Source organism: Sprattus sprattus, assembly GCF_963457725.1.
Source record: "Sprattus sprattus genome assembly, chromosome: 6".
Taxonomy (NCBI): domain Eukaryota; kingdom Metazoa; phylum Chordata; class Actinopteri; order Clupeiformes; family Clupeidae; genus Sprattus; species Sprattus sprattus.
Window position 1 is genome coordinate 26,490,275 of NC_137925.1, and position 25,103 is coordinate 26,515,377.

Consider the following 25,103-nt stretch of genomic DNA (forward strand, 5'->3'; position numbering starts at 1 on the left):
CTACTGTGACTCGTACTCACGCACAGGACAGAGGGGAAAGAGTGAAAAAGAGAGAGAGAGAGGCATAAGAGGAAGGGAGGGAAAGAGAGAAAGAGAGAGAGAGATAGAGCAAGGGAGGGAGGGAGAAAAAGAGCGAGAGAAAGATAGAGAGGGAGAGAGAGAGAGAGCGAAAAACACGTTCTGGTTTTGCTTTCAAACACTCGCTCTCGCTGAATCAGTGTGTTGCCGTGACAGTTTCCCCCTGCACGTACACACACACACTTGAACACACACACACACACACACACAGAAAACAGCAGCGGCGCAACGAGGGAGAGAAACCAACGCCTGACTCTTCAACCCAGTGCCGCGGGGAGCTCTTTTCAGCCTCGCACCTGGACACGAGCCATCCACTGAGGAAAGCAGCCACGGTCTCTCTCTGTCTCTGTCTCAGTCTCTGTCTCCAAGCAGCAGTGAAACCCAGAGGCCAGGCATTCCTGTAGGCCTGACCACGCTCCACCTGCTGCACATCCTCTTTCTCAGGTAGCCCCCGGGCGTGTGGCCGCGTGTGGGTGTGTGTGCGCGTATCTGCCGCCATGTCGGATGAGGAGTGCCGTTCGCCCATAGGCCTGGACTGCTGCAGCTGCTGCCTGGACCTAGCCAACGGCTACCCCCCGGAGAGCCCCGGGCGCGGCGACGGCCTGGGAGGACTGGGCAGCCCCACCTTCAGCAACCCCTTCAGGCAGCTCCGCGACCAGCTGCTCTTCCAGAACACGGACAAGCTGAACAACATCATGCGCCAGGACTCCCTGGAGTCGGTGGTGCGAGACCCCTGCTTCCTGCTCAACGAGGGCATCTGCAACAGCAACATTGACCAGACCATGCTCTCCATCCTCCTCTACTTCCACAGGTATCTATGATAACCCTAACGCCAACTTGATTCTGAACCCCAGTTTCTCTCCTCCCATACTAGGAGAATCATAGGCAAACCTTACCTGTGTGGGTTAAAGTTCTTTGTTGATTTGGTACTATGGTATTTATGGCTGTCACCCACACCCTCTTTTAGTAAATATGTGATTGAACAAAAGAAGGCTTTAGTCTACCTCCACACCTAAATCTGACAAGAATGGGTATAATTATTTGATTTAGAGACTGATCAATCAGGCTAATTGTAGATTCCAATTGGGAAGGATGGTGAGTCCCCTCAGGCCGGATCATAATTAAAGGCTTGAGCATCTCTTTTCCAAACTGAATGTTTATTTAGAATTCAGTAATTTCAGTAAAACAAAAATCTGATTATGTTTTTGAGAATTCTGTATGTTCCTGGCTATTTTCTGTTCTGAGGTAAGTGATTAAAATGGAAGAAGTAACACATGACACACATTAATGAAGTAATATTGAAACAACCTGTGAGCCATGTGGTTTTTTTTTAATAACATGACTTTTCAGTTGGATCAGAAGCTGGTAACAAAGTCTATTTAATAGTTAAACAAAGTTGTGTTTTTTCTGGGTAGACCTCCTTTTTTTCTACTGACGATCTCATAAACCATTGAGCTTTAGTCAAATCACATCCATGATTGATAATTGAATTGAAATGCTAAGTCAAGTTTGAACACTAGTAGACTTGTTTTAGCAAGGATTAAAATGTATTACAAGACCCCAAAGGCAGTTGGCAGCCAAGGCCTTAAACACATGAGTTAAGTGTCTCCCTCCAGGTGAATGAGGCGACATTTAAGAAATGGCAACTTCTTTATTTCTTTTTTGACATAAACAGGAAGTGTTTGTCCATAAGAATAAGGAGCTGTGGGGTGAAAGGTCAGTGCAGAGCACATCCTGTAGTCAGAGCTGTTAGCTGTTATGCAATCTGTTTCAAGGGTTTGGCTACTGTAGAAACTATATGGTCACCAATAACACCACAGCAAAATGCTATCATTATCATGTGGACTATAGCTTTCCTTTAAGTGTCATTATGTCAGTGTAGCAGATATTTGGGTTAAACATTCATGACGAACTTGCCAGACATGCAGCTTGGGGCAACAGGTCTGATAAGGAAGTCGTAAAAAGCACTTTTCCCGTCATATTTGTGCAGCTATGCGAAATATGACATCATTGCATGAACCTTTGCTCAAGTTGCTGTTTTGAGCACAGCCGTAAAAAAATCGAAACAGACAACGTAGACATCAACTTTGACCTCTACCTGAGACTCAGGACGAGAGTGTAGCCAGCCTATGACAAGACACACGCTAGCTCAATACATATTGTATAATCCTTCAACACTAGCCTGAGGCGTCAGCGGTTACTGTTGTGGCGACTGAATGTAAACACAATTAATTTCATTCTGGAATGGGAGAAAGGTTATGTATGCTCAGTCGAAAGTAATGAGTACACGGCAATCTTTTTCTTAATCGCCAATCTGATAACGCGGGTAAATATTGATTTGTAGCCAGAAATAAGGTGAAGGTTGCATTTTTTGGCAGAGCCATTTATTGCACTGCAATCTTGTGGCGTTATCTACTATCTGATGTTGATTTCAGCTGGAGCCTCACTTGGTTCATATGTACATCCAAGACGCTGCATTCATCCACAAGGGCAACGATGCACAGATTATATCTCCTCAGAGTTTTGTGCCAGTTAATATTTAATCCAGCTTATCATGATGGGTGCCCTTTTGAACATGACAAGCTGGAAGGTTACAGTCTACATCATTAATATAAGGTCATAAATACCTCAGGGGACAACATATTGATGTGTGTTGTGTGCCAGCTAGCTATCTCTGACTGGGAGAAAACTTGTCCTTGATTGATTAAGTATCCCGCACCTCGAGTCTGGCACCTCAGATTTGACGAGTGAAAGAAAGCTCTGCAGTGTTTGTCTTCATCAGAGGAGAGGAGAGGAGAGGTTTCCTTGGCACTCATGACTGCAGAGACTAACAAGGACGTCGGCTGCTTCTGGTGGGAGATCTGTTTTTTCCTACCCTTTCACCTTACATAACTCCCTTTTATACAGTACCAGTCAGAAGTTTGGACACACCTTCTCATCTTCTCACGTTTGTTATTTTCTACACGATACCACTTTTTTAGTTTAGTACATAATTCAATATGTGTTCTTTCGTAGTTTAAATGTCTTCAGTATTAATCTACAATGTAGAAAATAATAAAAGTAAAGAATACACTGTCCAAACTTTTGAATGGTACTGTACTTCAATCACCAAAGCAAATATCTGTCCCTTGGCTTGATACAAATCCTTGTCCCCTTTCAACCCCCCCCCCCCCCCCCCCCCCCCCCCCGACAGTGGGCCTCTGATGTTTGCACAGAGGCCTTGGGGGATTGGACACTGAGGGGGGGTTGGACACTGTGTATTTGATATCCCTGCGATAAAGTAGGTGTGTCTGTTTAATAAAGCTTAGAACAGGGAGTTACAGAAATGTTGCCAGGATTAGGCCAGTTTCACAGCAGCCACTACATTCAGCTCTGCGGAATGTAGGCAAGGGGGGAACTCTGTGGCCTATTGCTCAAATATAGACCTTGACTCAATGTGCAAGAATGAAAACAACCGTGCTGCAGAATGCCTGTGTGCCCACTCAGGGTTCTAAAGTGCTGACATTGTCTGACACTGGCATAAACAGACTTAAAGGACAGTGCCTGCTGCAGCATCTTATTATCTGATTAGGATTAAGTATAAGATCTTTCATATAGCAACATAACTCATGGTACAGACCTTATAACAGCACTGCATGTACAACCACTCTATTTAGGCTTTGTGGAAGTTCTAAGTTTAACATGCATGTTAACATACACTATACTATCTTTGCCAGTAAGTTAAGAGCACATTACTCAATTAACTTACAGATTTTATGGGAACAATAAAATAACACAACATTCTTTAGGTCAGGTACCATTTTGTAGATGGGTTATCAGTGCATTAGTGTACTCATATGCATCAGAAACTGCATTGGGGGTTCTGGTCAATCCATAGGAGGGTTGCTATGGATTCAAATGAGTGCCAGTGTATTGGGGGTGAGGAGAGGAAGAGAGAGGGACCTAGGAGGAGAAGGGAAGTGGAAAGGTATAGAGGAGAGAGAGAGAGAGAGAGAGAGAGAGAGAGAGTGAGCGAGGGGAGGTTAAGGAGAGGGAGAAGGTCAAAAGGGGTAGTGGAAAAACAAGGAGAGGTCGAGAAGGGTGGAGGAATACAAGGATGAAATGAGAGAGGGAGAAGAGAAAAGGGGTGATGAAAATGAGGTGGCGTGGGACTAACTAAATGAGTGCGAACAGTTTCTCTCCAGTGCTGTCAGTATCCAGATGCAGCCCAGAGCTCAGAGTGGGAGGAGAACCTCCTGTCAGTCTCTAGGCCGCGGTAGTGAGATATGGCTATCTGAGCTGGCACCCGTCCATCAGGTGTACAGCCCGCAGCACTGCACGCATTGACCCGGTGCCACACTATGCTCGATCGAGCTGTTTGCCCGACAAACAAAACTCTCAGCCAGAACACTCTGTTCTCTTTCTCAAGTGTGCATTTTCTTGGCAGTCTTGAAGGGCCTTTTCTGCACGTCTGAAAATATCTAATGTCTCTTGCAGCAGCGACCCGCGAAGGAATGGCCTCCGTCACAAGCAGGGACACTCAAACGCAGGGACACGTGCTGACACGTATGTGCTTTTCACACACACACACGCACACGCACACGCACACGCACACGCACACGCATACGTACACGCACACACACGGTGCACACACACACACACACACGCACACACACACACGCACACACGCACACACACACACACACACACGTACACACACACACACAGATACAGTGTCTGCACTGAGTGGGAAAAGGGCGACAGTCTGTCCTAATAAAAGGCACCCCAGACATCACATGCGAAATAAGGGTGGAAACAGTTGGAGCAGGGTCATAATAAAACTGATGTCTACCACATGAGGGCTCAAAGCATTTTTCTTTGCACAAAACATCCTATGCAGAGTCCCCAACGCTAGAGCTAGTGTAATGTTATTCAAAGTAAGAATCCATGACCCGTGTTTACAGGAGCCCAGTCAATTTGTTGTAGTAAGGAGTTATGCTAAGGTTCTCATTAAAATGGTAAGCGGTGTAATATCCATCGCTTGCACGCAGCAGGGACAGATGGTACACATTTGACTGTTTCATAACTGAAGTCGTCTATGAGCTCAAACGTAGGGCCACAATAAAGATATATGGCCTTAATTATGCCTTTACGGTTAGCTGCGGGTTGGTTACTGTAACCAGCCTTCATTCTGGCGCTCGGTAACAACCTGATGTCTCGAGAAAGCATGAGACTGGCTGGCAGCAAGGTGGGTGTGTTATTATAAAATGAGGTGATTTTGTGGGGAATCTCCTTGAGTTTGTCTGGGATCACGGAGAAGGTGGGTGGAGGAGGGTGGTTACGTAAGACGAGAGATCATGGAGGGCTTCTGAGATCTCTCTGCCGGGCTGCCTGCCTTTTTCCTTTCTGACTCTGTGTTTTTTGGAGGGGGGAGGGGGAAAAAAGGAAGAAAGATGAGAGCACTGATTTGGCAGGATAAGCGTGGAGGAAATGGCGGGCTTCTGAGGAGCTCTGAGGCTGAATCCTGGGAGGATAACTCCCCACCTCAGGCCTCCCTCAGGCTGCTGTGCTGTACCTGTGGCCACCTGCGTGAGTTACGCCACAGGCCGAGGCTTCATGCCTCAGCAGGGCAAACAGGAGATTCGGGCACGTTTGGCGGGGTCACAATTACTGAGGCAGCAAAAAAAACTTTAGGGGATGCCCTTGTAGTTTGTAAAGATAGTGGGTTAAATTCTACAGAGGACTTTGAGATTCTGAGTCATTGCAGACAATCTACAAGTTATCTTTTCCGTCAAACTGTGTTGGACTTTCTTCGTCAATAGCACAGATATGATAAATCATAAATCTTACTGCAGCTGTGTCACACAGACTGCACAGACCCACCACTACGTGATGTAACCTCTGTTCTGTAGACATGCACAGTACAGCACTGGCTCAAACTCACGTCATGGGAGGTGGGCGAGCAAACATGGAGGCTTAAACCCATGGGTGCTAACGTCTGTCGCTAGCACATCTCTTAAGGTGTAAGGAATTAAGTTTGTTCACTGCACAGCACTATCCCCGCCGGCTATTGTTACACAACCAGCCTGTCTGGGAGAGAGAGACAGACAGATTCCTCTTGTCAAACTAATGAAGTCAAACGCTTCAAACGACACTAGACACTGTCTGTCACACTAGGCAACTTGCCTGGCTGACATTTTTGAAGCTTCAAATAGAGAAAGCAAAAAAGTGATCTTCTCTAGATGCAAGCTTACACTTTCAGATTTGACTGACAGCTTTGCTTCTTGTGTCTTTCTGTACGTTGTTCACAGAGCAGACAATGGCTCGACTGTTATGCTCACATAAAAGCAGGGCGAGGAATGAAACGTCTTCTTAATTGACTACTTGAATAACAGCATTGTTTTGACTAGGTGAAGGGAGTTTTGACTGTGAGCCAAGAGCTGGATGCGCGCCTGCGCTCTGTTCCATAGTATAAGGTGGTCTTATTCCAAGAACAGCTGTAATGGGTACCGACAGACACTGATTACATGGGGCCTTCCTATTGGTGGATGTCTCTATTATGTGTGTATGGGGGGCCGTGGCTAAAGCGTGGCACGCAAAGGCAGTGCCATGGACGGTTAGCAGACTCAATGGCTCACAATAGAGCCGGCGGGGCCAGACGGAGATAAAGGCTGCACAGTCTCACTGATGCACACTCTGCACAGCCTCTCACCATGACAGTGGCAATATGAACCAGTCAAGCCTGTTTCCCGCCCGAGACAGTTACGAGAAAAAAAGAGAGAGAAAGAAAGGAACAAAACAAGGAGAGGTGAGCGAGGTCGTCGAGTTCGTCGAGGAAAGGCAGATAAGGACATCAATAGTGTCGAGTGTCTGGGAGGAGACGCCGCTGCGCTGGTTCGTGAGGAGAGCAGCAGGCCGTTCTCATTAGGTGAGGGCTAACACGGGGGTCACCTCAAAGCGCGGCTTACGACACACTCCGTGTGTGTGTGCCGCAGTTATGACACACTCCTTGTGTGTGTGCCACAGTGTGTGTTTTTGAGCGGACACAGACACCCAGACAGGCTTCTGCAGAGGCTTAACAGTGTTTACCCCAAAGGAGTGGTGCACGGATCACGCAGAGCTGGCTGCCAGTAGGGAAACAAAAGGTCTCTCTCTCTGCAGGCATGTACAGTAAGGCTACACGTCAATCTCCCCCCAGGCGTGGAGAATAAGTGGAGTAGCGAGCAGAGTGAATCAGAGGATTGGCATGAAATAAATCCGTTAATAAGTCTGTTTCACAAATCATTCAGGAGGTGAGATGACATGGCTCATTATCAGGACAGACAGCACGTCGTGATGGAGAGAAGAGAGAGAGAGAAAGAGAGAGAGAGAGAGAGAGAGAGAGATTGTGTTTGGGGAGAGATCATGCTAAAGGGCAGAGGGTGAGAAGGGTGTGTGCTCCAGCAGCTGCAGGGGTTTATGGGTAACAGGAAATTCATTTTCTTCCCTCCAGACGATGTCCTTAGTTGAACCGCCAAAACCTTAGCAGCTGTTAGTCTTGATTTTGTGAGGGCTCAACCAGGTATCTCCGGCATGGGCCTCGAACCTGGTCCCACGGCCAAAAAAGGACAAGATATCCTCTCTCACCCGCTCTCTTATTCTCCAACCCGCCTGTATGGAGGGAACGGCCAACCTCACAATTGAACAGCATCGCAAACAGCGCCATGTTTAAAATAAATTAACTTTGCAACGTCAAAGCGCCAGGCTTGGCATTAAATCAATTACCTCGACGGATGGAGGTACAAAAAGGCTCTTAGGGAAACATTTGCTCGATTTCGCTGGCCTAGGGAGTGCCTTGCTTTCATACGGGGGGCATTTAGCTGGCCAAGGGAGTGCCTTGCATTCATACAGGGGGCATTAATTTCCCCTCCTGATGGCGTGTTTGCTGAGCCTGCTTGTCATGCTGTCAGCCATCTAATAGTGCCTATCTGGCAGCACTGTGGGCGGATTGTTATATAATAGGCCAGGACTGAAGTTCAGTGGTGAGAGCTGCGGCACACTGCTGATCCACACACTCTTATCTGGCTGGGCTCAGGCTCTGGTGTACATTTAGATAATGAGAGGAGCTGTCGACACACACGCCATCCTCCCCAAACTCTCTCTCTCGCTCTCTTTTTCTCTCTCTTTCTCTCTCTCTTGACTGCCAGCATGGGACCTGGCAGACATCTCACTGAACTGGACGTGAACAAGTCCCCCCCTGTGAATAACCACAAAAGAAAGAGGTTTCACTCGCTCTGCATCCCTCGCTGGCTGTCAGGCGTGGAAACACAGTTATCAAGCAGTCAAAACACAATAAGGGTGTATCCTCCCCAGTTGAAAGGCCGGCACTGCGCTGCTCATTGGATGATGAAACAATCAAGCCCAAGGCAGCAAGACCTGGTGTTTTCTGTTGTTGTTGTTGTTGTTGTTGAAGTGAGACAACAAGTGCCCCGTCTTTGTGAGCTGGCGGAGGATTAACTCTGAACAAGCCCTGGCTAGAGGGCAGCAGGCCCTTGAAGGAAGCGACGGGAACACTCTGTCCTCTCACAGGAAGACATGATTCAGCCACTCATCCCAGCTGCTCCCCTGTGCTCCTCTGTGCTCCTCTGTGCTCCCCTGTGCTCCTCTGTGCTCCTCTGTGCTCCCCTGTGCTCCCCTGTGCTCCCCTGAGCTCCCCTGTGCTCCTCTGTGCTCCCCTGAGCTCCCCTGTGCTCCCCTGAGCTCCCCTGTGCTCCTCTGTGCTCCCCTGAGCTCCCCTGAGCTCCCCTGTGCTCCTCTGTGCTCCCCTGAGCTCCCCTGAGCTCCCCTGAGCTCCCCTGTGCTCCTCTGTGCTCCCCTGAGCTCCCCTGTGCTCCCCTGAGCTCCCCTGTGCTCCTCTGTGCTCCCCTGAGCTCCCCTGAGCTCCCCTGTGCTCCTCTGTGCTCCCCTGTGCTCCTCTGAGCTCCCCTGTGCTCCTCTGTGCTCCTCTGTGCTCCCCTGTGCTCCTCTGAGCTCCCCTGTGCTCCTCTGTGCTCCTCTGTGCTCCCCTGTGCTCCTCTGCGCTCCTCTGCACCGGCCCACCAGAGGGGCATCCATTTGGCATCTGCAGCCGGCGTGACTTCAGCCTGTCTCGTGGCCTGGTGTCTTTTGTCACCTTCTTAATTCGAACTGCTTACGACTTTGACAGGCTTTGTCAGATCAGTATTTCTCAACAACTCAGATACAGAACACTGTCCCAAAACACTGTAAACCACACACACACACACACACACACACACACACACACACACACACACACACACACACACACACACACACACACACACACACACACACACACACACACACACACACACACACACACACACACGCACACACACACTGTCTACTCAGTACAGCATGCACTGTTGGTTATGCAAGGCGCTTGTTTTCTTAAAGACTGCTTTTCAGAGGTAAACGACCAGAAACTCTGTTTTTGTTTTCTCTGCTCTGTTTAATTATAGGAGTACACAACTCCAAAGGCTCCCTCTCACGCAAGTGAACAGACATGATTGTCTGTCTTAAATAGTACGCATTTTCCATCACTGAAAACCAGATGCAAACTTTGTAAATATACTTCTGACTCAAACAACAATTGTTCTTAAGAAAACTGACAGCAGGCTGCTGGAAAGCCTTGACTTCCAAACCAAAAGAGATAATTGATAATTTCACCCCTCCCCCAGTTCCATGTTCCTCCCTGGCCCAGCCAGTGAAATGACAATTAAAGAACATGTGCCTATTTCACTTTCAAAAACATCCACTCCCTGTTTTTGGAGAGCATATGCAAGACGAAGAACGAGAAGGCTTTTTTAAGAAGTCAGGAAGAAAACGCTTGCTTGAGGTCACACGAGGACGCAGAGGCTTCATGTCCTAAGCTGAAGGGGAGGATGTCTTGGGCAATCAGTACACAGGCTGTGCTGCAAGCTGTGGTTTCTTCAGAGCTGGCAGGGTGTTATGGCACAGTGTCCCCACCTCATAGCAAGATAACAACACAACACCCAACCCTCCACAAACCCTCATTTTCAAAGATTTACCAACAGCTTTCCTTAACCTGAGAGTATCCCCAGTTTGTTATATTACTCAGTAACAACACACAAGGCAGGAAAGTAAGAAAATAAGTGAGGTCTTTTGCCAGTTCAAAAACATCCCCATGGTTATAGTTGGTGTTTGTTTGTCAGCAGTGGATACTGAGCACTAACATGTGTTACTGTGTTGGCTCCGCTGCCAACCTGTCACATTCTCACACACACACACACACACACACACACACACACACACACACACACACACACACACACACACACACACACACACACACACACACACACACACACATACACATACATGGTCACTGAGCACTAACATGTGTTACTGCGTTGGCTCTGCTGCCAACCTGTCACGTTCAAACTCATTCATACCATCCAGTGTTCACTGCAGCCGTGGGAACCCCAGAGGATGGGCCTTAGGAGAGAATAGGCCGCTCTTAGGTAACTCTCCCATGATTTACAGGAAACCAAAACCTCTACCCATAGGAACATTCCTCTAACAATGTGTTGTTTTCCCCCCTTGATTGTGGTTCTTTTTCACTCATTACCACAACCAAGTTTTGTCTCGGTTCTCTGTTTGTTTGAGAAGGAAGAAAAGCAAGGATTGAGTGCATTGGCCATTAAAGTTGCAGTTCAACTGGGGGTGGTGAGGGTTTAGAAAAGATTTATTTGCTCTTCTGAGCTCCCCTGAGCTCACTTGAGGTTTATGCCTGGCAGACAAGATTGCTCCAGCGGCCGCTTGCCAAGTTGTGTGTGCCTGTGATCATTCTTGGCACCAAACCCAGGCAGAGTGGATGAGCAGCAGTTGCAAACAAGATGCATCCTGTCTTGGACCACACTGGTGCCACACTCCTGAGCATTGTTTACGAGACTGGTGCAACACAGAGGGCAGGCTGGGGATGTTGGGCATGGGGGCGGGCGAGGGCTAATTACTCCGCGGGCGCATGTGCCCGCGCTTGTGCCCGTGCTTGTGCAGTGGCTGCCATCTTCACCAAGGATGATAATTAGCCACCCCCATTTTATTCCTCTTGCGGTCGCATTCTTTCCGCAAAGATGTCATAGCGCCCCCCAATCATCATCGGACTTGGGGCCTGACCTGATGTTAGCATGCAAGTGAATGTAAATAAACGGAATTAGTGAACAGTGGAGTCTAGGGGTGCAGGAGCTCAGGCCCAAGCGAGGCTCGGGAGCCAGGGAATTTCTCCTGCCAAGAAAGCCAAGACAGTGGGGGCTGGAATGTGCAACACACCAGGCGGTCCCTGATCCAGGCGTGGGCCAGGCACACTGGCTCGCTTTTTCTGAGGGACAGAGCTGGGACACTAAAGCCTTGCCACTCTAGACGGCCGGCTGCTAGAGTTCCTGCATCTGGTTCAGTCACATGACACAGTCCCCAGAGTCTCATTGGAGAGGAACTTAATTATAATTATAATTATTATTAATTAATAAGAGAGCCCAGTTTCCCCTCTCCACTTATGTATCCCTTCTCTTCACCCCTGCATCCCCCCCCCCCATACTCCATGGCTGCAGTAATCTGCCTGGCCTGCCTGGAGAGATTGCTGTTGCTGGGCAAAGGGGTTTCAGAGTCAAGTAAGGTCACGGCCATGGTTTAACTCAGGAAGTCTCTCTCATGAGGGACCACACCCCACCCCGGCCCTCCCCCAACCACTGGTGCCACCCGTTCTTGGTTAATGTGTGGAATCAGTGGAGTACTTCCTCTTTCAGTGTTCTGAAAGAAGTCACTCACATATTGTTGTGGACTTTATTTAACCACATTGCTGACATCCTGGTGACCAGCCTGCTGCAGCCTGTGTGTGTTCCTCTGCGACAACAACAAGCAGCCCACTGGTGGGGTGAGAATGTAGGGCTAGGGTTATCCCTCTAAACGACACTGCCATGTGCACATTTAATCTGCCATTTCATGCTGACAAAAAAGGAGACTGATTTATGACCGAAACGACTGGTTTCATAAGGCTGCCAATGTTTATCTTACGCTCAGTGGAAACTATGAGCAGCCTTTCATCAAGCTTTATGCTCCATCTGAGAACAAACTATTGAATGTTTGGGCTAATGGACGTCCATAATTCTGTCAATACAACCATAAACAATGATGCAAATACAACACACCTCTGATGCGACACCTCTGAAACAATGAACAATAGGTGAGCGGCGTGAATCATTGTGTGTCCACTACCAATCATCACCTTCTCAGATGGCTCATCAGTAGACAGGTGTACTGTTCTACCAAACTGAGCTGTGGCCTTTCCAGGTTTCAGGGGTAGAGAGGAAGAGTAAAGTGCTATAACTTGTGCTACACACGTGCTATAACCCTAGCTCCCTGTCCCTTTTCAGCACACATGGCCATTGCCCAGAGCAAACAAGAATCAAGCTCTCAAATTTAAAAAGGATTGGAAAGGAAGTATTTTCCATTCATTCTGCTGCATTGTTGACTGCTATGAACAGTATATTTAAAACACAGACACAGACACAGACACAGACACAGACACACACACACACAACACACACACACACACACACACACACACACACACACACACACACACACACACACACACACACACACACACCACCGTCTCAGAGCTCCATTCCATGTGTGGGATCCCATTAATTGCTTTTTAGGCGGACATGTTCCTTCACGTTTACCTCGGTTACCATGGCAGCGCCTGCCGAAGGTGGCCGAGGACCCTTGCAGTGTTTTTGTTCGCCTGAATTAGTATTCCAGAATAAGTTCCCCCAGCCCACGGGCTGTTCCATGTTGACGCTGGTCTCAAGAACCACAGACAGCGCTTTACACAGCTTACAGAATTAAAGGCTGCCCAGTAAGTCTATGATCCCATGTTAAGAAGCTAATGATTTTTCCACATGTCAGCATATTCTCTATATTCTCTATTATAGGTCTCAACATATAGCTCTCACACGTCCCTCATTGTATGTCACAAGTATATATTTTACCCAAAGAATTTTAATAAAAAGCATCCAGTCTACCAAGTAATCATTGTATAATTTAAAGCATTTTTTATTTGTTTTATATTATTTTAGAAAGTTCTGAAAAGGCACCAAATCAGTTGAAATAATTATGAATTATCTCTGGCACCTTCTCTTTTTTGTGTGTGTGTGGGAGAAAAAAAGTGTCCCAAGGTAATTGTGTTTTCTACAGTTTACCTAAAGAACTGGGAGTACAGCCAAGTTCACTATCAGAGGAAGCACAGTAGAACAACAGCTGTGTGAGCCCCCCCCCCCCCCCCTCCCTCCCTCCCTCCTCGCCTGTTTCTCTTCCTCATTTTTTTTCATTTCCCTGTTTCGAGCTCTCTCTCTCTCTCTCTCCCCATTCTCTGTCTCTCTCTCCCTCTTTCGTCCCAGACTCTGGACTCCCTTCACACGCTTCATGTTACACCGTGTCTGTGTGATCATGACTCACTGTCTGTGAAGGCCCTCAGGACTTCAGTGTTATTACACCTGTGTGTATCTAGTCATTAACTTTAGGACATGCCCAGCATTTACACTCCTCTGTGCATTCACAACAACAACAACAACAACAACAACAACAAACGCCCGACAACAAACAAGCATCAAATGCCCGAGCTTTGACATGAGATAATCACCATGGTGCAGAGGGAAGTGCTGTCTGCCACTCGTGTTGTGAAACATGCGTGTGTGAGGGGGGCCTCTCAGACCAGCTTCCATGTGTGTGACACCCATGCAGCCTGGGTCTAATAATAGGACCCGCGTCTGCTTCCTTGTTGTCCTCATGTGTGGGGGTCATACTCAGTCCCATCCTGTGCTCAATGTTGACTTATGGCACTTTTCAGGAAACCCTGTTACAGCACGGAAGAGCATTTGAAGTGTGTATGTTGTTTTTTCTTTTTAACTAGTGTAAAATAGGCCATCGTGCCCTTCTGCATTAGCAAGCTGCGTTTGAGCAGATGTGTGTGCATGTGTGTGAGCAGATGTGTGTGCATGTGCGTGAGTTTGTGTGTGTGTGTGCGTATGTGTATGTGTGTGTGCGTATGTGTGTGTGTGTGTGTGTGTGTGTGTGTGTGTGTGTGTGTGTGTGTGTGTGTGTGTGTGTGCGAGTGTGCGTACGTGTGTGGGTGTGTGTGTGTGTGTGTGTGTGTGTGTGTGTGTGTGTGTGTGTGTGTGTCTGTGTGTGTGGTGTGTGTTTGTGTGTGTTTGTGTGTGTTTGTGTGTGCGTGTGCGTGTGTGCGTGTGTGTGTGTGTGTGTGTGTGAGTGTGCGTGCCGTGCATGCGTGCGTGCGCGCGTGCGTGTGTGTGTGGTGTGTGTGTGTGTGTGTGTGTGCGTGTGGGGTGTGTGTGTGTGTGTGTGTGTGTGCGTGTGGGGTGTGTGTGTGTGTGTATGTGCGCTTGTGCGTGTGTGTGTGTGCGTGTGGGGTGTGTGTGTGTGTGTATGTGCGCGTGTGCGTGTGTGTGTGTGTGTGTGTGTGTGTGTGTGTATGTGTGTGTGTGTGTGTGTGTGTGTGTGTGTGTGTGTGGGTTCTCTGTGAATTCATATGGGTGTGTTTCTGGAGGTGGCGTGAGGACAGGCAGGAGTGGCTGTCTTGATAAAGAGGCCATGCAAATAGGCAGAGGTGCCGGGGCAGAACAGCCTTTCACAGGCGTGGCAACAGGGTAAATACACCACTCTGCTGGGTAAACAAAGGTACAGGAGAGAACACCACGGTCGCGGGGGGTGGGGGGATGACTCACCTTGTTTTCAGCCCGCGGTGCACTCTGGCTGTCAGCAGCTAGTTGCCCCACACCTTCACCCGTGCCCGAAATAGCTCCAGTCCAGACAGCACAGAGCACAACACACAGACTCAAGGCGATGACACCCTCATTATTGCCCAGGCTGGCAGACAGCGGCGCACCACATGCTTGATAGTTCCATTACCAATCTGCCGTCGGAGTATGAAAGAAAGTGACATGCACCGGGTGTTGACTACCTACCTCCACCACCGCTAACTTTGGTCCAAGTAGCTGGGAGAGTGGAAAGCATTTGTTTTGGAATAGTTTGACACTCTGTACACAAGCCGGTTGCAAGCACATGATAATCTCCACGGAGGTCTTGTTTGTGTCCAAAGCGGACTCCCTTAATCCTGGGTTTCAGGCTCTCCAGCTGTGTTTTCTCCTTGCGGTTAAACTGTACTAGCATTAGTGACATAAAGATTATGGAGGCCCTCTGCACAGTGTGTGCAGTACAATTCTGCTAATAGGATTTGACAGAGAAAAGGACTCTGCTTGGTACCAAAGCCAGTGCTTTAACATGAGTCCATTACACATCTTCCACCTTCCATGGCTATGTAATACCAGTAGCCTACATAAGTCCTGTGCTCAGACAAATGTTTCTTTGTTCTTTTTTTTTTTAGGTTGCCCTCAGGCCAGGGTAGTTGTAGTTTCACTCTGGTATGTATGTTACTTACCTGAAACTGAGGAGAGTGAATATTTTGTTTTGGTTCAGACTTGGACGTCCTGAGGGTAAATAGGGTGAAGCCATGAGTGATTAAATAAGGCCAACTCAGCATTTGTTTTTCTTTAAGAAAAAAGGAAGGAAAGTGACTTTCAGTGTTCTTTTCACTCAAATGTAGACATGATCATTGCTAAGCGACAAAAACATGGATTGTGTCATGCATACTGTGTTGAATGTAATGCATGAAGCGTTCTAGTAGAAATAAGGGATAAAACACACAACCAACATTTGTGTGACCCCATCCCCCCCCCCCACAACCGTGTGACTTAAATCCAAATCTTGCACTCTTTGCTCCCTCATGTATAAGTCAAATCGTGGATGAAGTCATGAATGGGCAGTGTCCTCATGTGCACTGAGCATAATTGGCGGCAGCTCCCTGCTGAGCACTGCACAGTAACCCAAACATTCCATAGTTAGTGACTGTATGTGGAGCTGCAGGAATGCCGAGACTCTACCTCCTCTGACCCTCTGTGCCTGCTCAGCCGAGTGGGCTGTATGGTGGCACCGGGCCAAGGCTCCATCGCCATCATTCTGGGAACGACCTTCTCAGTGCTGAATAATCCTCGAGATCGGAGAGGCAGATAGTGTGACAGCTCTCTGGCTGCTGGTTATGCATGCCAGGTTGAAGGCAGTCGATCAGCCGGAATCATCTTTTACATTCTCTCTCTCTCTCTCTCTCTCTCTCTCTCTCTCTCTCTCTCTCTCTCTCTCTCTCACTACTTTTCCATTCACCTGCGGAGGTTCACGGTTGCATGTGGACACTGACGTCAATACCTGAGATTCCTCCACGTATTCTTCTGTGAGAAGTTCACTCAGACACAAAACCGTTCTTTTTGTTTTTGTTCCCCTGCACAGTACGTTGACTAGATTTGATGGCAACACAGAGTTTTGCATGCACACACACATGACAGCAGAGCTGTGCCAGACCTTTCTTTCTTTTCTCTTTCCTTCCCTCTCAATCCTAAGGTTCATTCAGGACAGAGGAGTTCAGCGTGGAGAGAGAGAGAGAGAGAGAGAGAGAGAGAGAGAGAGTGTAAAGAGATGCGTAACCCACTGGATTTATGTAAATCATGTACTATGTTGTTTGTCTGGGAATTCCCCGCCCCTTCACTGCATTTCATTTGCTCAGTTGGTCTGGCAAACTACTCAACAGCAGTCCACTTCACTCACGTAATTGGACACGCCTTTAACCAATCAGACCAACGATACTATACAACGATACAACGATCGGTAATAAAGCAAACACATATTTTTTCTGTATGAATTGTTCCAGGGCAAGTTTCTGTTTCGAAGTTTTGCGGTGCTTCGGCGGCCACCATGTCCAATGTTTAAAAACACTCCGTGCAGTAGATTTTGATAGCCTACGTAGCCGTGGTTAGTTTAAATCCGCCAATGGCACGCCAGGTAGCCAAAAGCCAGTTTGTGATTGGCTCCAAGGATCCTGGAAATCTTGAAATTAACTGCTATCCAAAGTTTGCCAGACCCACTTCAGAGGCAAAATCAAATTGGCCGGAAGAAGAGGGGCGGGACTTCCCAGACTACTATGTTGTCCCTCCTATCAAACTCCTCCCCTTCCAAGCCAAACACAGACAGTAAGCTGACATTGAAAAGTACTGATATCGGAAAAAGACCTGCACTGAAAAAGGCTGACTTGTCATTGAAAAAGCACATCCGAATAAACAAAAAACTTTTTTAGTGCCCAAAGTTAATTTGAACTGTTGAAGTGTTACAATGCCAAGGTTCTATTTTTTCAGTTTATTTATTTATTTGATCAACGCCAAACTTAAAGTCTCTGCCCTAGCTCCATATGTTTCCTATATTCCCAGAGCCAGAGGGCAGTTCCAAGAACGTGGTTTAGTCACAGACCTGCCATTCTCCTAGCCAAACAAACCCATAGAGAATCTTCTATTAGGAGGTCTACCACTTACTCAGACTAAACTTTGCTGCGTTTGAAACAACTGAACAACTCAGGACAATCAAAAGGCTAAAGGACCACGAGCAGCAATTAGTTGAATTTGAGAAAGAGTGTATGGAATTAGTGTCGTGGACTGCACCTTTCACATTACAAAATATTAAAGGTCCTGTGTCTGTTTCCAGTTTCTACGCTAGACTCTAATGGCATGTCAAATCCACTGAAGTAGGTACAATAAGTAATATTACTGCATGTAGAACATGTCAACATATTTATCACAATAGTCTTCATAATTATCACAATTCTTCCTTTAATTTACAGGATCCTAAATAACAATTATAGAATACAATGAGTAAACCCATTTAGGAGCTTAAGCAATGAAACACATATTTTTAAACTAAACTCAGCTGGTTCTGACTAAATGCAAACATGACAACCATGCTGCATGTGGAAAGTAGATCCCTTCTAAAAACCAGATCTGATTTGGTGCTCTGGATGGTAAGGGCATTTGTTGCATAAGCCTGTTAGTGTTTTAACGCTGCTTTTGTTGTGGCCTGAAATTACTATTATTCCATGCCTCAAAGAACACTTACATTTGCAGATTGAAATGATTTCAACAGAGATTCCTAGTTCAATTTCCTGTTTCATTTCTGCACTTAATAAGGCAATTATGAAAGATCCCCAAACAGCTATTGATGAGTCATATTTTGCAATCTCACAACATGAAATTCAATATCCTTAGTTACCCTCAGCCTGCACTGACACAATAAACATCCTCGACATTTGTGTCTCAGATGCTACAAACCATGGTAACTAACCCCCCCCCCCCCGACCACACACACACACACACACACACACACACACACACACACTTTCTAATTATGGTTATCACACTCTCTGAGTCAGAGTTAAGGAATTAATTACACAGCGGTTGTCGAGACACCAAAACAAAAATATTAAATTTCAATTTATTTCTGTTTATTTTTCGAGCTCATTTTCAACGCATGTTTGTCCTTGAAGGCAGATTAAAAGTTGTTCTCAGCTGAAGTGGGAGCTCTCGGTGGCTCCCACGCCTGTTAATGTCATGCAACCGCTCCTGACACTAATGGGCTGGTTTGCAACATGAGATGCCAGGCTTCTTGTTCTTGGATGGCTCTGCCCGATCGGGTCCCGTCTGTTGTCTGTGTCAGAGCGGATGCGCCACGGTGCGCTCTGACATCAGAACCGCGACATCCCACTGGCTCCTGGCACATCCACCCCGCGGATCGTGCCAAGCCACAGCCCTCGTCCTGGCCATCCTGCCCAGGAGCATTAACGTCAGTGAAGGTGTGGTCCCTGTGATGTTCCACAACGCCGCCATGGGGTGTCCTCCTGAAGCCCCTTTAATCAACGTGCGTCATTCAACCACTGCACTCAGACTAAATATATCAAAGTCATCATGATTACAATAACCCCCCCCCCCCACACACACTTATCAAAAGACAGAGGTCATACTCTGTGGTGGGGAGGATAGGAGAAAAGGGAAGCCAGTGTGGTGTGTCGTATAAGGATAGGAGAGGAGGTGCCAGTGTGGTGTGTCGTATAAGGATAGGAGAGGAGGTGCCAGTGTGGTGTGTCGTATAAGGATAGGAGAGGAGGTGCCAGTATAAGGTGTGTCGTATAAGGGCCCTGCATGTTTCATGGGCCAGGTTGGAAAAGCTGGGAAAATGGAGGGAAAGGCTTCTTTGATGTATACTGGGTGACTTGTTTAACCCCACCACGACAGACAGACAGACAAAGAGAGAGACAGACAGACAGACAGAGAGGCAGGCAGGCAGGCAGGCAGGCAGGCAGGCAGGCAGGCAGGCAGGCAGACAGACAGACAGTCAGACAGCAGACAGACAGACAGACAGCCGTCCAGGCAGACAGACAGACAGACAGACAGACAGACAGACAGGCAGGCAGAGAGACAGACAGACAGACAGAGAGGCAGGCAGGCAGGCAGGCAGGCAGGCAGGCAGGCAGGCAGGCAGGCAGGCAGGCAGGCAGGCAGGCAGACAGACAGACAGTCAGACAGCAGACAGACAGACAGACAGCCGTCCAGGCAGACAGACAGACAGACAGACAGACAGACAGACAGGCAGGCAGAGAGACAGACAGACAGACAGACAGACAGACAGACAGACAGGCAGGCAAACAGGCAGACAGGCAGGCAGACGGACAGACAGACAGACAGACAGACAGACAGACAGACAGACAGACAGACAGACAGACAGACAGACAGACAGGCAGACAGGCAGACAGACAGGCCGAGCTTCTCGGTGGACTGTGCTGTGAGTGCCCCCATTCTGGCAGACCGGCCAGTTGTGTAACTTGACGGCATCGATCAGACCGGCCCATGGTTCAGCCGCGCGGGAGTAACCTACCCTGACAGTTCTGGGCTCAGCTGAAAACAATACATCATTAATTAGGGATTTTTTTTCCTCATGAGGCTTGACCTCTGCCCCGGCCACATCTGGAGCGACCCGACCTCGTGCCGGCACGGCAGGGAATGATTAAGTCGGAAGGTACATGCTGTACTGTGCTCACAGATCTGGAGCCTGTCTCAGTGTTTCTCATGTGCTTTACAGTAACATTACACACACACACACGCACGCACGCCGAATGCACGCACACACACCAACACACAAACACCCACACACACACACACACACACACACACACACACACACACACACACACTCACACACACACACACACACACACACACACACACTCACACACATACACACATCAGACTGTTCCTCAGCTTCTCCTTCCCGTGTGCCACTTGATCCCGTTTCATGAAAAAAATGTGGCAATGTTTAGCATGCAACTCGCAAATGCCATTAGATTACCACACTTTATAGAGCAAAAAAAAACCTGCGCTGGCAGGGAACCTCGTTGTTAAGGCTGCAAATGGATGGCTGAGGATTTAATCAATTTGGACCCACACCCAGCCGAGGCCTGCACAGGGAGACTAATCTGATTTACTAAGGTTGTTGTGATCATTTGTAGCTGGGCTCCAGTTCAATGGTTGAAATGAACTGCTGTGCTGGAGAGAAGCCCTGTGCTCTCCCAAGGAAACCGACATGGCCCCCATCGTGGCTTTAGCCCTGTCGATAAACATTCCTATAGGAGAGTTGGGAGGTCAGTTAAAAGGTGATGAGTCTGTGTTTGGTACGTGCGGTGATATTGGATTGCTCCACACATTTGCTGACAAGACAGCTGACGCCTACAGACGCCCTCTGCCTCCCACAGCCTCTATCTGCCAGCTCACCCGGAGGTGAAGGGCGCTTCTCCGCCGCAGCGGTCAGTTTGCCCCATGCCCAGAGTCTCCCCTGGCAGCACTTCCATGTCTGTGTCAGCGCTCAGACAGTGATGGGCAGGGGTGTGTGTGAGCTGAGATGGAGCAGGGGTGTGTGTGAGCTGAGATGGAGCAGGGGTGTGTGTGAGCTGAGATGGAGCAGGGGTGTGTGTGAGCTGAGATGGAGCAGGGGTGTGTGTGAGCCGTGATGGAGCAGGGGTGTGTGTGAGCTGAGAAAGAGCAGGGGTGTGTGTGAGCTGAGATGGAGCAGGGGTGTGTGTGAGCTGAGATGGAGCAGGGGTGTGTGTGAGCTGAGATGGAGCAGGGGTGTGTGTGAGCTGAGATGGAGCAGGGGTGTGTGTGAGCTGAGATGGAGCAGGGGTGTGTGTGAGCTGAGATGGAGCAGGGGTGTGTGTGAGCTGAGATGGAGCAGGGGTGTGTGTGAGTCGGCAGAGGGGAAGGAAAGAGCCAGGGCAATGTGAACAGGAAGAAGGGTGACGCGCGTGCGATTGAGCGAGACAGAGAAGTCCCCGTCTGTTTGATGCCACATTTTTCCTGATGTGAGAGCAGAATGGAGTGGGTGGGGGTTGGGCGGTACGTGCAGTACACATACACCTTTCAGCTGGGAGCAGCACATCTTGTTCCTGGACTGAATGCAGCCTCCCCCAAAGCTGCATTCCCTTATTTGGAGGAGGCATGGAAAATGTATGGCTTTGACCTTGCAAACGCTTCTTCTGGGTCTAGTGTTCCGTAACTGAATCCCCCACAAAGCGTGCTTCCTCCAGGAGAGTCTAATGTCATGCTCCTGGCCGAAAGATGATGGATAGACACTTCGCGTGTTACAGTCATCTGCGGGCCATTAGGTGGCGTTTTCCCTGTCGAATGTACAAAACGCTCAATTACGGAATATTTTTGCGTACAATTTGTCCTCTGCAGCAAACCTAAACATTGACACAGGCCAACGTAACAACAGAGCTAATCCAGGCTCAGTCAGTGCGATAAGAAGGAGGCCGGAGGGCCCTGCTGTGTACCCCTGCGTGGGCTTCAGCTGAATGTTCTGCATCCTTTCAGCTCTGACAGAAGAAGCAAATGAGCCATCTTGGTCAGTGAACCCAAGAGCAGAAGGTTGACATTGCACAGATCTCCACTCACATCCCGCCGAAAAGACCGCCAGATCTTGTGCCGCCCCGGACCATTTAAAACGGCGTGTAAACCTCAGAAGTGTTTTAAGTGCAAACAAGGGCAGGCGTTCATGCGCGGAAGAGCTCACTGGTGTTGCTTTGACAGGTGGGGTGGCCTCCTGTAACATCATGGTTCTGAAGAGGGTGAGAAAATGGGAACACATGGAAGAGGAGGCTAGTGTTTTTGGGGAACCCGAGGGAAATACCAGGAATCCACACTGAGACTCTTTTCTAGCAACACAAAAGTCAAACAAATGTTTAAAATAGAGCCACTGAGCCGTAATTTAACATTTGACAAAATGCTCTCGGCAGCCTGTTAAAGATTTGAATAAATACAGGCTCTCTGAGAAAAACTCAATACTGTCATAATAAAACATTATAATTAAGGATTCGTATACAGTATGAATCAGACATCTCAGTGTGAGAAGTTGATTTTTCAGCTTGTTCCCGCTCCTACTGGAACGGTACATTGTGGCTTATGCTTCATTTGGCCGGGGTGGATTGAGGCTCTCTGGAGCATAACTAATGCGTGGCAATGCACAGAATGTTCTCAGTCCTCCTGAGCCCGTGGTGCATGCTATAGAAAGTGGGTTAGTTGTGTAAGCTGGGGGCCTGATTCTCTGCTCCAGCCTGGCGTTGGGAAGGAGCCAGCCAGCAAGAGAACTTACAGTTGGGTGTTGCTGGCTGTTGTCTGAGTACCAGGGCCGGGCTCCGCAAGCAGAGGGGCCACTCCTGGAGCCTTGTGGACACACACATAAAAAACACACACCTGGCAAAATAACGGCCGTTTTGTAACTATTCAAATAGAGCCCCTTACATAAGTATCTCCCTGGTGCCATCAGATAGCAGAAGCAGTGGCGGCGGCGTGATTGGTGCGCACAGTCATATTTGCTTGGGCAACCGTGGAACTCCATGAAAGCCGTGGCGTGGGCGCCGAGGCGGAATAATGAGCCTGTTTTTCTCAGCCCATTTCGTTCATGACAATGCACGCCGTCGTTAACCCGCCCGACACGCAAGACGAACATGCATTAGCAATGTGCAGCGCGCTTTTATCACCTCCTCAGCTTCCACCGACACTTTCTTTCTCACCCTCCTTATTCTCATGTCTATGTATGCGTGACCTTTACAGCACATCTAAGGGCAGAGCTGGAGATAGATGCCTTTCTGAATCTCCATAAAACCATGTATCCATGACAACAGTGAGAGATAAGTGTGGCTGGCTGCCTGGCAATCCACTCTAGCAGTGTTAGTGAGGAGTTTGAAAGGTTTGCACTGGGCACATGGCAGTGCCGTGTCAAAAACCCATGCAGGACTGAGTAACGATAGATTTTTCTTGAAGTTTGGATTCCGTTTAAACCAAGTATTTTTTTTAGTCGAGGTGAATCAAAGTGATTTAATTTAGATTAAAATCCTACACAGGTTTTTATAAACACATACTATTAGTGTAATAGTTTTGAGTAATCTCTTGACATATCCAAACTGGTCACTCATATTTAAAACACTGGAAAAGATTGTAAATAATTTGGGAATTATATGGCCCACTCATAACCTCTCTGTTATGTAATTTCATACACTCTGCAAGTTAAAAGCATATAACACAAATTCTCTCCACACAGATGATTTCATTTTGTGTACTTTTGTGTAAACTTGACATTTGATGCCATTGTTTAGGTGGGTGATGTAACATGCACAGCCGTAATGATAGACTAACCTCAGCATGATAGAAAGAGATGATTTATGGGATCTTTGAGATAGGCACGGCGATAGCTCCGTTAAAGAGCAAGAACATTCAAACTGGGTGTGCTGGACACATTCCTGACAGTCACACAAAGGACATCAACAATGCCCATGCCTTGCCTCACACATTGCAATAACAACCATTTATGAGGGAGATTTATTGTTACATCATGACAACAAATAGGGTTTATTACTCCATTTCACAGCAGTCTCTATTGCTGACATTTTTTTTAATTTAGTGATTCAGTGATGCAAGTGCCATTCTGTGCCAGGGAGAAAGAGATAGAGAAAGAGAGAGCGAGAGATAGAGATAGAGAGAAAGAGAGAGAGAGAGAGAGAGAGAGAGAAAGAGAAAGAGGGAGAGAGAGAGAGAGAGAGAGAGAGAAAGAGAGATAGAGAAAGAGATAGAGAGAAAGAGAAAGAGGGAGAGATATAGCGAGAGAGAGAGAAAGAGAGAGAGAGTGTCATAGTTCACAGTTCAACTGACCTCCCCGCCCTTACTCACACTTGGGGTGCTTGGTGGCCAGCTACCCCAGTTCTCACATTACCCACCATTGAATCCACAGCGAGAGCCATGAGCTACCCACCCCCGTACTCACCTAGCCTCTTCAAGAGGAGAGATCGGCGGTAAGTGAGACTGCGCTCAATTCTTCATAGCGTGTCATTAGCAATGACAGCTGGAGGTGATGGATTGGTGTGTAGGGCGAGAAAATCAGTAGCAGTTTAGCTACTGATGACTGGGCAAACACGTTTAGGTGTAAGAGGAAATTATATGGTTGGGGCACATTCTACAAAATGGTGACTTTCTTTTGCGATGGTTTATCATTAACTTAGATAGCCATCAATGCATGGATTATGTTAAAAAATAATTGTAAAATTGCATTTGATTAGTTACAGTATTTGAACATATAATGAACCAATTTCAGAGAGGTAAAACTAGACAGAAAAGAAAGTGAATGTTGTTTAATTCATATTATCACATGGACAGGACATAAAGAGAAATTCAATGTAAAAAAAATAATAATACAGAGCCCAAGCATTTTGTGATTAACATTAAAAATGTAAATGTTCTATGTTATATATAAACCAGTACCACTGAATCATTCATATGGGACAACTGGGACTGGGGAGATGTTTTGATAGTGTACCTGCGCTTTAACGGTTGACCAAAACAAAATAGTTTCGACCACAAGGTGATGTTTGTCCAAGTCATTGTGTTGGAGACATCTCCACTTGTCTCCATGATCCGGAGAGAGGTTCAGAGTGGCACTGTGTTTCACTGTCATTGTCTCATTGTGTCTCCCTGTCACTGTCTCATTGTGTCTCA

The 25,103-nt window shown here is 47.6% G+C and overlaps 1 protein-coding gene across 1 annotated transcript in view; it reads left to right on the top strand.

Moving 5' to 3' along the window:
- Positions 1-566: 566 nt before the first annotated feature.
- Positions 567-25,103, top strand: part of tsc22d3 (TSC22 domain family, member 3) — a 30,211-nt gene continuing 5,674 nt past the window's right edge. The window contains exon 1 of the mRNA XM_080840480.1: positions 567-889. Coding sequence (XP_080696606.1) covers positions 576-889 — 314 coding nt within the window. The 5' untranslated portion in view covers positions 567-575. The remainder of the gene's footprint in view (positions 890-25,103) is intronic.